The sequence below is a fragment of the Perna viridis genome, chromosome 13 (genome assembly GCF_037379345.1).
Source record: "Perna viridis isolate PV_CMFRI_1.1 ecotype Kerala chromosome 13, ASM3737934v1, whole genome shotgun sequence".
NCBI lineage: Eukaryota > Metazoa > Mollusca > Bivalvia > Mytilida > Mytilidae > Perna > Perna viridis.
Window position 1 is genome coordinate 19772735 of NC_142457.1, and position 12398 is coordinate 19785132.

The window sequence follows — 12398 nt, forward strand, 5'->3', positions numbered from 1 at the left end:
TGTTTCTTCTCATTTTGATTAAGAAGAACAGCAAATGTCAATACTTTTTTTCTCTCACTTTTTGATTTTAGATGCCATAAACCAAATCAATGAGGCGTACTTTAATATATATTTGCAGTTAAAAATACTATAATGTTTAAATATTGCTTCCTTTGATATCTCTTTGTTACCTTTGTATAAAATATTGGGAACAGTGACAAGTAGTTATCTACATTAACTGAGTTACGTAGTATTCGATACATTGGACATTTACTTGATATTGATTGCAACATTATTCTAATTGCTTGGATGTAAGTCTGGCGACATTTATTTTTATAACCAGATGTTCTTTGTATTTCCTGAAAGTTATTGAGCTTGCAGTAATAAACAAATCAATACAACTTGAGATGTAATGCGAACACAATATGTTTATTGATTTTAAGTCCTAGTAGGTTTCAGTCTTTTGTCTTTGTAGTATTTGTAATTCAGGAATTAATAGTCATACATGTACTTATTTATATCAAATGACATAATGAGAATTTTTTTTTGTTTTTCATTTCTTTCGATTACAGAATAAACATGTTTTTCTTTTTTATTTTACATTTCTTAAAACTGAAACATACACATATATATTATATGTAGATGTATACAACTGTTTTAATTAAAGTGATTTTAGTAACTCGGTAAGGCGGTAAAGATAGATATTTGGCCGTCTTAGTAAATTCAATTTTATAAATACCTTAGCTTTCCGTAATAGCTTTATAGTGTTACAGGTTTTTGTAGTAAATCAATAATATTATAATCTGTCGTTTATTTAAATAAGCATTGGATTAGTGTAGATAAATAACAATTTATGTTCACCTGAAAAATGGAATGTTACAAATGTGTTTATGCCACTTAAACACCTGATAGAGATACTTACAAAAAAATGCCTTAGCAAAATAGATACCAGCTCTAAGAAAAACTTGTGTTCTTACATGCATCTAGAGCTTTCCTTTGTCAACGAGATATTACTTATTTAGCTTTGATGTCTTGACCATGTATGCTTCTGTTCTTCAATTATGATTAAGCAAGCTTAATATGTACTGTACCTGACCGACAAACTTGCATGGTCAGGGTATATGTCCTGCATTTCATATGGCCGTGGCGAAGACTGACAGGCCAAAAATGTTGGCCCAATTTTTTTTAAATTGTTTACATTTTGTTTATATTTTATTTGTATGTACATGTAGTTCCTTTTTACCTTTTCAAAGTGGCCTTTTTTCGGAGAGCTCTATTATCTGTATATTGCGACAATAGCACAAACAATTTTTCAAGCCATAGAGAGTGGAGTGCCGAGTTTACTGTTAAACCCAGTATTCACCAGTATGAACCTGTCTCGAAGATATGACAGCACATTGATAAATTAATCAAAGCATGCTGAAAGCTTAAATCAGCACTGATTTTATAATTAAATAACTGAGTAAAATAAAGGCAAGACCATGCTAGAGATAAAGCTAAGCTATATGAATAAAGATGACTAAGCCAAATTAGCAAGAACTGCGAGAACGACATTTGCATAAGCTGCCATTCCAGTTATTAATGAAACTCTTGCATTGTACAATGTTTCTTTTCGAATTTTCTTCATATCTGAATGAGTGTAACTCAAATATTATCGTTTTACCTGTGATTCTTTTCTACTATATTTACCTTTCCAAAAGTATAAGAATTATTTATGCATTTAATTATATCATGTAAGTATAAAGAAGACTGTTTGGATAGTATCTTAAAAACTTATGTAGCCATTGTTCATAATCTCCTTATTCTTAATGTTGGAAGACCAGATTTCTGAAGTAAAATTTCATAGGGGCTGTTATAGACTTCGTTAATAAATCTCAAGACGTGTTCTTCATTTTTTCCAATGTTTTTTTTTATTATTTACAAAAATGTACCTCCCCACAGAAATGCCAAATAATTGAACAATGATTAAAGTTTGACATGATGAAATGATAGTAGATAATTAACCTCCCCAAATTTGTTAAATGTTTTAAAAAATTACATTTAGCTGCCTTGAAGTTCTTTTTGACAATTTCAGATACATATTTAACAAACTTAAGTTCATAGACTATTATCACACCCAGGAGTTTGATATTTAATTTCATTACTGTCTAAATTGATTTTTTTATTTCCATTTTTAGTCTTTTACGTTTGTAGTTTAATAATAAAAGACCATGTGGTAGGCAACCGAAAGCTTTCGAAAGGTCAATAAACACAGCAGCAGCGTAGAAGTTTTTATCGACTGCTTGTTTTCATTCCTCCATAACTTTGAAGAGTGCTGTATTACCAAGTCCATAAGCTGCCGGTATATGGCCCTCTAGAAAAACTATATTACCACTGGTAGTACATTGTATACTGTCAAACGGATTGGAACCAAAATTGTCACAAAACTAGATTACCATAATCATGCTGATTTGCACTCACTATCCGAAATTTCAAACATTACCGCCCTTTAAAGACGGTATTAGGGGAAAATTAACCCTTGACATTATGTACACTGATCTTGTTTGGAGGATTGGTTCCAATTTTTCGTGGTATCCGACAAGGAAGTGTTCTGTCTGCTAAACAATTCATAAATCAATTTATAATGAACTGCCGAACAGGAGCCCTATGCACTCCACGTACTAAATGATAGCTCCCCTGTGCTAGCCGATGATATTTCTCTAACTGAAGTTAAACATTTGGTTTTCTTTAACATTCATGTACATGTAAGTTGTATGTAGCATATAAAGGTCATGATCACGATGCGAAATAGTAACGGACTTTTCGGAAAGTTTCTGAGTTGCCAGACTACACCGGCATGGACTTTTATAAGTGACCGCTAAAAACTAATTAAAAAGATGAAATAAAATGACGAAAATATAACAAGCCAGTAAGTTTTCATACTGGTATAATGATGAGACTCATACTATATAAATATAAACGACTTTTGAATCAGCCTAGACATTCGGCAATTTATCATTGATAATTTCCCTCTTCCCCAAACAGTTGCTTGTATACTAGTATGTTACTGATCCAAAAAGAATCCTGCTTAATTTCCACGAAATAACAATACAGAACTTCATAGAAAAGCTTTCGTCCGAAAATTTACAAAACATAATTAATAAACACAGTCTTGAACTGCGTGATGTGGTTCGACGTCATGTATATTCCATTGAGTAGATCTAGATTTACAAGATAATGAATATGTTTGACGATTCAAGAAAAAAAGGCTTTTTGTTTAATAAATGAACTTAGCCTTGATGAACATATCCTTCTACCAGCGAAGTCACTCCACTAATAATATTTCGTTTTTAAAGAAATTTAGATATTTCAGTCCTTCGATCCAAGATTTTCATTCACGATTAACAGACCAATTAACTTTTCGAGCTTTAGTACGAACCAAACCTGATATCATTACCAGAGTCTGCAGGGGTGGATCCAAGATTTTATATTAGGGGAGGCGCACATTGAAATTTCGAAAAAAAAAGAGGTCAACTTTTTCAAATATTCTTCTAAATTGGGCACAATGTAGATATCCTTTGTGGTAAAATCAGCGAGAAATTAAAGTTTTAACCTAAAACCGCCCAAATCTACCCCTGAATACCTATACTTTGCAAATTTTAGGGAGGCGCACGTCTGCCACACCTCCGCCTAAATCCACCATTGGTCTGTTACGTCAGTGCCAACTGCTCTATACAAATTATCATGTCTGACAGTGTCGTATGACATAACGCCCAGTTCCATCATTAGAACCAGAAACACTCTTTTCGTACCCGTTTCAAGAGCTTTTTCCATTTGTAGTTACGGACCAATATCTGCGCATTAAAATATCAGAACAAATTATTCGAGCAAATTAGCTTATTGTGTGGAGACGTGTCAAATCACATTCTATTTTTGTATAAAGATTTTAACTAGTAACTTTTCACATTACCAAAATCATTTGGACCCACTTGTATCTTGGTATTATTATGAAAGACGGGGAAGGAAGCCTTTCCAAGTTACCCTCGATGACTTTGTTTAATCATCCCTCCGAATACCCATCCATGAAGAAGTATACATGTAACAACCTGATTTTTCTAAGTTAAACTGTTGTCTCGCGGGTCGTTTTTCATCGTAGTTTTTAGTGAAACGATGTGATACTCGTTTCCATTATATCAAACTAGCGTTGCCAAGTTTTCTTAGATGACGTTGGAACTTTCAATTGGTGTCAACCCAGACGTCATGAATTTCTGTCAATAAGACTTTAACAATATAATAGAGAATTTGTGAAAACAATCCTGTTCTTTTTTTCTCATTCAGTGGTCATTTTGTTATGTAAAACAATGGGGCTGGGAACAGTAGCCGGAGTTCACTTTTTTTTTATTTGGACAACTTACAGTGTTGACTACTTACAATGGGGTAACTATTGAATATTATTTTTTTCCGTCCATGGCTAAGTAAAAGAAAAATCCCACATTTGAAGCTAAGCATCAACTAGCCAATTTCAACATATCTCATCAAATATTTACTGAAGTATGCTAGTTCTTTTCTATCTGATCTTGAACTTTGTAATATTCAGAACTTCCAACACGTCAAACTTTCATCGTTTGCTCTACCTGAAACTGAAACCAGGATTTTATCTAAAGGTTTGAATTTCTGTCCTACTCCTCACAATGTAGATGAAGTTCAACTTGAAGATGACCTAGTCAAATTTGCTATGTCCCGCAGGCTCAAAGAACATTTTGCGAACAAATATGAAGGCCAAGATATGGACCCTGACATTTCTGACTCCGACCATGAAGAAAGTGATCTATACACTCGGAAATTCTAAAAGAAAAATCCATGGGCTCCTAAACCGAATAAATGTGGCACGCTAGAAAATGTCATTTACGAAATAAAATCAGATGTCAAACACTTATCCAACAACTACATTCCATCTTTCTTCAACATCACGCCCGATGAGAAAAAAGCAATACAGTCGTTAAAAAACCGTGACGATATAGTTATAAAACCAGCAGATTAAGGCAGTGCCATAGTAGTTATGAATAAAAGTAACTACATCTCAGAAGGAATGCGTCAACTTTCGGATGAAAGATTTTATAAAAAGCTACCCAACGACCCTACTAAATTTTTAAGTGAAAAAAATCACTTCAGAATTGAACAAAATGTTCAAGGATGGCAGCATTACTGAAGACCCGGACGTTTTTACCTTCTGCCTAAAAATCACAAAAACGATATATCCCTGGACGGCCCATAGTTTCTGCTATTGGTCACCCAAAGGAAAAAAATTCTGAATTTGTTGATTACCATCTCCGACCCCTTGTGCAAAAGCTCCTGTCATATTTAAAAGACACCACGGACTACCTGAGGAAAATGGAATCAATGAATCCTTTACCTCCCGAAACACGTCTAGTCTCCATTAATGTCACTTCACTCTATACTGATATCCCACACGATGACGGTATAGAAGCCTGCGAAAAGCTTGGGAATCACGAGATATTTTTGACCCCCTACTGACTGCCTAGTAAATGTACTCGCTTTAGTTTTTAAGTATAACAACTTCACTTTCAACGACAAACACTACCTCAAAATCAATGGTACAGCTATGGGAATTAAAATGGCTCCTTTGTTTGCTAACGTCATCGTGGGTAAATAAGAAAATCAAATAAATAATCTTTATCGAAACCCCTCTCTTGGTTTCGATTCATCGATGATGTTGACATGAAATGGACTTAGTCGAAACAAAATTTAGACAATTTTATCACACATGCCAACAATGTTCATCCATCAATCAAATTCACCCATGAAATTTCTGACACTAAAATCACATTTTTGGATACTATTACGTTTGTAAAAGACGGGGAAATGTCAATGGATCTTCAAAGAAAACCTACTTATAGTCACCAATACTTATCTACCAGTAGTTGTCATCCAAAACATTGTACCATAAGCATACCATACAGCCAGGCACTTCGAATTCGGCGCATTTGCTCATCTGAAGATGCTAACAACATCAGCAGCAAAGATTTCCTCGAGTACAAACACAAACAAAGGACAAAAGGGTTCCTTTGGTGCTTACATACTATCCAGCCTTTGGGAAAATCTCGCAGCTACTGCATTCAAATTGGAAAGACATTCAAAAACATCCTAAGCTTTCCAAGCTCTTTCCTGGGGCCCCGGTCCTGGCATTCCGTAGACCTAGGAGCCTAAGAAATGCCCTAGTAAGAGCAAATATTTCATCTCAGCCCAAACAAAATACAACGGGCCAGTGTCGACCATATGGAGATAAAAGATTTAAGACCTGTACCCAGATACTACACACCAAAATGTTTAAATGCTACTGCATTGGAAAGGAATTTGCCATTTTTTGCGACGTGACTTGCATAATCGAAAATATCACATACCTTCTCCACTGCCGATGTGGTATGCAGTACGTTGGCGAAACAGAACAACCTTTCAACATGCGTATGAATGGTCATCACAGTGACTACAAATGCAAACCAGACCTCTCTCTATGTCGCCATCCAAGAGGATCTCCACAACATTTTTGTAACGATCATAGAACGTAAAAAAAAACTGGTCAAAATGTAAAAGAGTGTCTCGGGAAAGCTTTTGGATGAACAAATTTCAAAAAACTTCTCCAGATGGAATAAACAAGACAAAATAATCAATTTTTAGGTCTTGGTCTAAGGCTGGTACAGCACTACATGTATACATCAATACGCCGTACTAACATATTTTGATATTTTTTAATTGTTTTCCACAGTTAATTGTTATTTTCATTCAGGCTCCTTATCATTTGCTTATGTGTGCCCTTGATAAAGGTACAATCACTCACATCGTACGTGATTCAGCATCTGAATCTGTTTTGATCTTGAACCTTATGAGTTTTATGCTGAAGAAGGATATCAGTTATGCCATAGATGTCACAGCGGTACGAGTTCGAATCCCATTCTTCCCTTAGAATTCGAAATATTGTTATGAGCAAATCGAACTAATTGTGATAAGTAAACACCATATGATGGTGATTAGGAGACGTCACTAAATTTTAGTATTGGGTTTTCATTATCAAAATGAATACTAAGATCAAGAAATGGATATTCTTTATTAATGTTTGACAATAAGATGGATAGTGTAAACTATCTGCAAATTTGATGATAATTTTGATGTACCAAAAGACATTAAGGCATTGCCTCGGGGTTTAAAAATGAAAAGAGAAGAATTACACTTGATATTCGGATATTTTAAATCGGTTATCCATTTGTATTTCGCTTGTTAAGTGTTCTCAAGATTATATCTAAAAATGATTAACCCCAAGCTGCAACTGCAATGAAGGAAACAAATACATAATATCTATTAAATCAATATATAAAATACTGTTATAATGTATGGAAGTGAAGGTTACAACCTAGATTTATCCAAACTTTTCGTTAGAAACGCTTGAACCAAGACAACAACACTGTGGTAACAGCTGTCCCGTTGTTGGAATTTTTTTTTCAAAAGACCCATGCGAGCTTGCCATCAAAATAAAAGATAATTTCGTATTCCCTTTTTAAGCAACAACTGGCCCCCAGAGGCCTGAATCGCTCAACTGGTTAAGTTTTATCGTTCAAGGGCAATAACTCTGCAAGGTGCTTTCCAACCATTTTGACTAAAGAACACTTTTGTACGACTTATCATAAGGCTCATTTTATCAATTGAAAATTTCTATTTATTATAGTTTTCAAGATAATGGCTGAAAACTGTAAAAGAAAAATGTCATTTTTCATCTTGCAGGCGAAATATCTCTTACAAAGAGACGCAAGACAACCTTGATCCCTGACGAAGTTTGAGGGCTTTATAATAGGGATCATTTTATCAATTGAAAGAGTTTGGCTAAACCTAACGTTTTTTTGGAGATATCTGGAGATATCGGAAAAAATATATAAAGTTTCTATGATCTCATTTTGACCTTTTACTTTCCTATATTTGTAGCATAACCAAGGAGATATATTACAATAAGGAATGAACATATGCTGTATATTTTTCTATTGAATAAATTTCACTATAGGAATTTAAAACAGGACTAGGGCTGGAGCTTGTACATATGAATTAAGTGTCCATGTAACTCCGACAAAATAATACAAAAAATATGTATGATTAAATGACACAGCAAAATATCCAAACTTTAACTACAAAACGGTCGATTTAATGTAAAGCTACAGCACGGAAAGGATTTTGCCATCAATCGCAACGTGACTTGGAAAACCGAAAACACCATATATCTTATCCAGTGCCGATGTGGGATGCAGTACATTGGCGAAACAGAACAAATTTTCAACAGGCGTATGAATGGTCATTACAGTGACTACAAATGCAAACCAGTCCTCACCCTAAATCGACATCTTAGATCCACCGGACACACCCCGGAGGATTTCCACAACATTGTTGTAAGGATCATAGAACGTAATAAAAACTGGTCAAAATGTAAACGAGTGTCTCACAAAAGCTTTTGGATGAAGACAGTACAAACAACTTCTCCAGATGGAACAAACGAGAAAAAATAATCCATTTTTAGGTCTTGGTCAAAGGCTGGTACAGCACTACATGCTATACATCAATACGCTGTACAACTTTATTTTGACTATTTTTTTAAATGTTTTCCACAGTTAATTTTTATTTTTAATTTTGATAAAAAGACCCCCATTCGTTATTTCAATATCGATACAATCACGCACAGCGTATGTGATTCAGCTTCTGAATCTGTTTTGAAGAAATTACAAACAACTTCTCCAGATGGAATAAACGAGAAACAATAATCCATTTTTAGGTCTTAGTCTAAGGCTGGTACAACACTACATGCTACACATCAATACGCCGTACAACTATATTTTGACTACTTTTTTTATTTGTTTTCCAGTTATTTTTTATTTTTAATTTTGATAAGAAGACCCCCTTCGTTATTTTCATTCAGGCTCCTTATCATTTGCTTATGTGAGCCTTTTTTAAAGGTACAATCACCCACAGCGTGTGTGATTCAGCTTCCGAATCTGTTTTGATCTTGAACTTTATGAGTTTTATGCTTTTAAACGTTGTATGAGTTTTCTGCTCATAAAGTTTTATGCTGAATAAGGATATCAGTTAGCCGAAATATTCAATGTAAATTTTACCATCTTCTGGTGATGTTTAACATATTTAGACGTTTATGTATGTATGCATCCTTGTATACTGTGTTGATCCTCGCCGTGCATGCTATGTATTTACGTAGTAATGCACTAGCAAGTAAGATGGTGGAGTTGCCTCACCCCATTAGACTTCTTATATTATATATTTTGTGTGGCTGTATTTCTATATTGTTTCAGATCATCTACTGTCTTACTCGATACCATCAGAGGTTGTCCTATTAAGTTACATCATGTGCTACTCTTCGCGCGCTATATTCACTTACGAGGAGGTATAACTCGGTTAACTAAAGCTTTATTTTTATATAGCCTAGTTGGCCGAGTGGTCTAGAGCGTTGGCCTTCGTGCAGGCGGTGTTGCCATTCATGTCAGAGAAGAGAAGGGGTTCGAATCCCGCTGTGGGAGCGACCAAAATTGACTTGATTAAATATATGTAAGAATCCTTGTATTAACATACTATGTTGATCCTCGCCGTGCATGTTATGTATTTACGTAGTAATTTACTGGCAAGTAAGATGGTAGAGTTGCCTCACTATATTAGACTTCTAATATATATATATATATATATATATATATATATATATATATATAAAGGTCTGAAAAATTCCCAACGATGTTAGAACTCGAACTCGTACCGCTGTGACATCTATGGCAACACCGCCTGCACAAAGTCCAGCGCCCTCGACCACTTGGCCAGCTAGACTATATAAAAATATAGTTTTCACTGGCCGGGTCATTCCTCCTCATAGGATTAATATAGGGCTGTAACTAAGTACACGATCTAAGGTAGTAAGGGACAGCTCATTTAGATGTTATTATGTAGGATAGAGGATAGCAACAGCAGTGACAGTTAGTAGTTAAAAAAGTACAAAGACTAAACAAGAAAAAACAAACATTTTTTATCAAAGTAACTTGATTTTCATCCCACTACAACTTGGTGGATATTGGGTTGAAATCTGAATATCTATTGTAGTTAAGTTTCAAAAATTAACGAAGCATGAATATTGAGTTTGTCCGGAGCTAGTAACTTCACATATTTGCCGAAAGATAGCAGTAATTTGTATGATGGTAAATATGAATAGAAACGTTACACATTGAATATTGTATTGAATTTTCAGAAAAAAAATGATGTTTTTGCATTTTTATATATAGGGGTAAAACAAATTTAAAAGGCATAGAACGTTTGGAGCAAATCTTAACGAACCTTTATACATCAATTCATCTGTGGCAGTGCAAGGTTTAAAGTATATTTTGATGACACTTAAGTGTATTGTTTGTATTGTACATGTATATTGAAAACACAGATAATACGTACATGATCGTTAAATCATAAATTTCGTGGTCATTATTTATTGTGAATACAAGATCAAGCACATAAGGAATTCGAGCTTTCATGAAACCGTGTTTGTAATATGATAAGGCTACAATTAGTAACGATTAAAAAGGTAATGAATTAATGTGCATCGAATTTGGTGAAAAATGGTTCACTCTGTTCAAAGATACATCTATCTGAATAGCAACAAAGAAAAAGTGCATTTTGCTTTAATGGATGTGTCTCGTTTGCATGTTTATTAAAAAGATATTTGATATTTATTGAATACACATTGTCCAATCGGTGACAATTTTTGACCAAAATTTATTATACCAAATTCTAGATACAAATAACTCATATTGCTCGTTCATATCTATGAGTACGCCTGATTGTCTATTATATAAAAGAGGGCAAGAAGGTTTTACCAAACAATTTGCGGCATTAGTGATAGATGTTTATTCTTTACGACTCCAAAAATTACAATATTTTTTTTAATTTCTCCTTTTTTTGTATCTCAAAAGAAATAAATAAGGATGATTGCTGTGTACTCGGAGTACTTCCAGTTTTTTAACACATAATATAAATCAAAATAATCTTTTGTCTAGCTTTCACAATAAATGAATATAGATAATTTCATTGTTTACTATTACTCATCCATAGTATGATAATAAAATATCCTCATTCAACCTATGCATATGAAGCGCCTAATATTGACTGCTTCAAAGTATTAACCGTAGGCTCTGTCAAGATACGATTACATTTCATATCATATAAAAAAGACACATTTGTATATGTATGGAAGTCTATTTCTGTCATCGTGAAACATAAAAGTCGCGAAAATTTAACTCGTAAAGTCGACATAAATGATAATTTTATTTAAAAAAGTCACGATAAATTTTCACAATAGTTAAGATAATGGTGTCGACCGTTCGATATAAGTACATGAATTATCGCAACTTTAAGACAACCGACGACAACTTGTGCTTTTGACATAAAATATTTTCACGATAAATTTTCATAACTTTAAACTATAAAATTGCGAAAGTTTATGTCGACAGATATCAATACGGTCACGACAAGTTGAGATAACTTGTCACCATTTTGTCACAATAATTAGCTCTAATGTCGTGATATTGGTAAAAAGCTATTGCAAAAATATTTATGTCGAAGCTACATATTGGCATGGCTCTCTATAAGTCGTGAAAATTAACTCGAACGGTCGACATAATTATTACTATCACGAAAAATTATCTCGACTTTTTGAGATAAAATTGTCATTTTTGTCGACAAAATACCCACATTATCACGACTTTTCGGGGTAATTTTTCGCGACTGTTATTTATCGGGATGACAAAAATAGACTTCCATAGTTTTGTGATTAAAAGACTATTTTATTTTTAACAGCTAGACCTTCGTGATTGGAAATATTCGCCAAAATTCTGTTTGAAGTTTGCTGGAAAAACTATCATGACTTTAATGTTAATTTATTTCATGGGAACATGTGTTATTATTCGCAATGATGAAGGGAACGGTAACGTCATTATTAAAAGAAACCGTTCATCAAAAGATTTAATCAATGTAAACTATGACAATATCGCTAAAAAAAGTCACTCTTCTGGTGATAACCAACATGCGTCAACAATATTGAGTCATTTACAATATGATAGTCCCGTTCTGGTAAAGCTTCTCCGTTCATATTATATAGAACCACCATCCTCAGATTTGTATCGACTCAATCGCCCAGACAAATTAGACCATTCTTCAGGACAAACACCGTTTATTGACAATAGACTTAACTTCATGATAAGTTAACCTTTAATATATAAAAAAAAAAAAAAAAAAAAAAAAAAAAAAAAAAAAAAAAAAAAAACTTCTTTTAAGCAAATTTCATAGAAATACAAGACAAAAGGGTACATTCGTCTTCAATTGTAGATTTAAAACGTGTTGGT

The 12398-nt window shown here is 33.8% G+C and overlaps 1 protein-coding gene across 5 annotated transcripts in view; it reads left to right on the top strand.

The window, feature by feature from the left end:
- LOC148599863 (protein Star-like) overlaps positions 1 to 12398 on the top strand; it is a 34548-nt gene that overhangs the window by 196 nt on the left and 21954 nt on the right. For 2 of the 5 annotated variants that reach the window (XM_088557971.1, XM_088557972.1), the window contains exons 1-2: positions 10212 to 10582; positions 11854 to 12251. In XM_088557971.1, the coding sequence (XP_088414097.1) occupies positions 10550 to 10582; positions 11854 to 12251 (431 nt within the window). In that variant the 5' untranslated portion in view covers positions 10212 to 10549. The other 3 variants (XM_088557968.1, XM_088557967.1, XM_088557969.1) reach the window with 3 other exon arrangements.